Source organism: Dicentrarchus labrax, unplaced genomic scaffold (assembly GCF_905237075.1).
Source record: "Dicentrarchus labrax unplaced genomic scaffold, dlabrax2021, whole genome shotgun sequence".
Lineage (NCBI taxonomy): Eukaryota > Metazoa > Chordata > Actinopteri > Moronidae > Dicentrarchus > Dicentrarchus labrax.
The window spans coordinates 3,755,581-3,758,080 of NW_026136711.1; the positions used below are offsets into that span (position 1 = coordinate 3,755,581).

Sequence of the window (2,500 nt, forward strand, 5' to 3'; positions counted from 1 at the left end):
TTATTTATACATTTATAAACATAAATATATAAATAAATATAAATATATAAATACCACCACTCTTTGTTTCATATCACAGCTGCACTGTTTATATTTATATATTTATAAATATATAAATATAAACACACTGTGTGTGTGTGTGTTACAGTGTGTGTGTTACAGTGTGTGTGTTACAGTGTGTGTTACAGTGTGTGTGTTGTGTGTGTTACAGTGTGTGTGTTACACTGTGTGTGTTACAATGTGTGTTACAGTGTGTGTTACAGTGTGTGTGTTACAGTGTGTGTGTTACAAGTGTGTGTGTGTGTTACAGTGTGTGTTACAGTGTGTGTGTTACAGTGTGTGTGTTACAGTGTGTGTTACAGTGTGTGTGTTACAGTGTGTGTTACAGTGTGTGTGTTACAGTGTGTGTTACAGTGTGTGTTACAGTGTGTGTTACAGTGTGTGTTACAGTGTGTGTGTTACAGTGTGTGTTACAGTGTGTGTTACAGTGTGTGTTACAGTGTGTGTGTTACAGTGTGTGTGTTACAGTGTGTGTTACAGCGTGTGTGTTACAGCGTGTGTTACAGTGTGTGTTACAGTGTGTGTTACAGTGTGTGTTACAGTGTGTGTGTTACCACAGTTGAGTTCGTCACTCAGGTCTCCGCAGTCATCGTAACCGTCACAGACCAGAGTGGGCGAGACACACCGGCCGGTGTTACACCGAAACTTTCCATCTGCACACACTGGAGAGAGAGAGACAGACAGAGAGAGACAGACAGACAGACAGACAGACAGAAAGAGAGAGAGAGAGACAGACAGAGAGAGAGAGAGACAGACAGACAGCGAGACAGACAGAGAGAGACAGAGAGACAGAGAGAGAGACAGAGAGAGAGACAGACAGACAGACAGACAGAGTGAGACAGAGAGACAGAGAGACAGACATTCTGTTAACGTCTGTTGGCTTTGACATTATAAACAGTTCATGAGAGATTGTTGTGTGGACATTTTCTCTTTTTTTCTCTTTTTTTATTTTTCTCTCTCTCTCTCTCTCTCTCTCTCTCCTTTTACTCTCGTTTATCTCTTCCTCCACTTTCATTCATCCTTTGTTATTTTCTGTCTCAGTCGGTTTGTTCTTTACGTCCGTTGTCGTTTAGAGTTTTATGGTTGTAAACATCCTCGACTCATAAAGACGGACGGAGGTCAGAAGGAGGGCGAGAGACATAAACAGACAAAGAGGAAACTCTCTCTCTCTCTCTCTCGTTACATTCCAGTGTCCCAGCCTATAGTCTCCTTATATCGCCATGACGACCAACTTCCACCACTGTCCACCAATCACCTGCAAACACGCTGTCACCACGACAACGGGCTGAAGACTCCGACTGCTATTTATACAGACCATAATATATAGACCGTGTGTGTGTGTGTGTGTGTGTGTGTGTGTGTGTGTGTGTGTGTGTGTGTTGTGTGTGTGTGTGTTTGTTGTGTGTGTGTGTGTGTGTGTGTGTGTGTGTTAATGTGTGTGTGTGTGTGTGTGTGTGTGTTAATGTGTGTGTGTGTGTGTGTGTTTGTGTGTGTGTGTGTGTGTTAATGTGTGTGTCTGTGTGTGTGTGTGTGTGTGTCTGTGTGTGTGTGTTAATGTGTGTGTGTGTGTGTGTGTGTGTGTGTGTGTGTGTGTGTGTGTGTGTGTGTGTGTGTGTGTGTGTCTCACCACAGTGTGTTTCGTCGCTCCAGTCGTCGCAGTCGTTGTAGCCGTTACACACCAGTTTCTGAGGGACACAGATCCCGGTTGCACACAGGAAGTGGTCCTTCCCGCCACACACAGCTGCCGACCAATGGGAGAGGGCAGAGTAGTGATGTCATCGAGCTGTCTGATTGGTTTAAAACCCAACGTGTGTGTGTGTGTGTGTGTGTGTGTGTGTGTGTGTGTGTGTGTGTGTTTACTCACAGGGTTTCCCTTTGATCTGCCTCGGTGTGTAACAGGAAAAAGGGGTGGGGCCTGCTGTTGCCGTGGGCGATGATGAAGGCGATGGCGATGGTGATGATGATGGCGACAATGACGAAGACGGCGGCGACAACGCAGAGGTCACGTTGCTGAACTGCGAGCAGCGCAGGAACTCGGGCCAGGAGGCGTTAAACATCTGGAGGACGGGCTCGCAGCCTTCCCTCGCCGCCTCGCAGAACGACGCACAGGGCAACACAACCCGTCTGCACACACACACACACACACACACACACACACACACACACACACACACACACACACACACACACACACACACACACACACACACACACACACACACACACACACACACACACACACACAATACACACATAGACACACACACACACACAAACACACACACCACACACACACACACACATTCTCAGTAGCAGCAATAAAACTCAGATACCCATAATAATCCTGTCACAGGTCGGAGGTCACATAGAGCCAGCTACTGTGTGTGTTACTGTGTGTGTGTGTGTGTGTGTGTGTGTGTGTGTGTGTGTGTGTGTGTGT

The 2,500-nt window shown here is 46.3% G+C and overlaps 2 protein-coding genes across 32 annotated transcripts in view; one reads left to right on the forward strand and one right to left on the reverse strand.

Moving 5' to 3' along the window:
• The window catches only part of LOC127372309 (butyrophilin subfamily 1 member A1), a 113,110-nt gene that overhangs the window by 41,324 nt on the left and 69,286 nt on the right, over positions 1-2,500 (forward strand). The window lies entirely within an intron of this gene.
• Positions 1-2,500, reverse strand: part of corin (corin, serine peptidase) — a 22,622-nt gene that overhangs the window by 7,245 nt on the left and 12,877 nt on the right. For both annotated transcript variants that reach the window (XM_051415846.1, XM_051415845.1), the window contains 3 exons: positions 1,925-2,184; positions 1,688-1,801; positions 615-722 (listed from right to left, as the gene is read on the reverse strand). In XM_051415846.1, the coding sequence (XP_051271806.1) occupies positions 615-722; positions 1,688-1,801; positions 1,925-2,184 (482 nt within the window). The remainder of the gene's footprint in view (positions 1-614; positions 723-1,687; positions 1,802-1,924; positions 2,185-2,500) is intronic.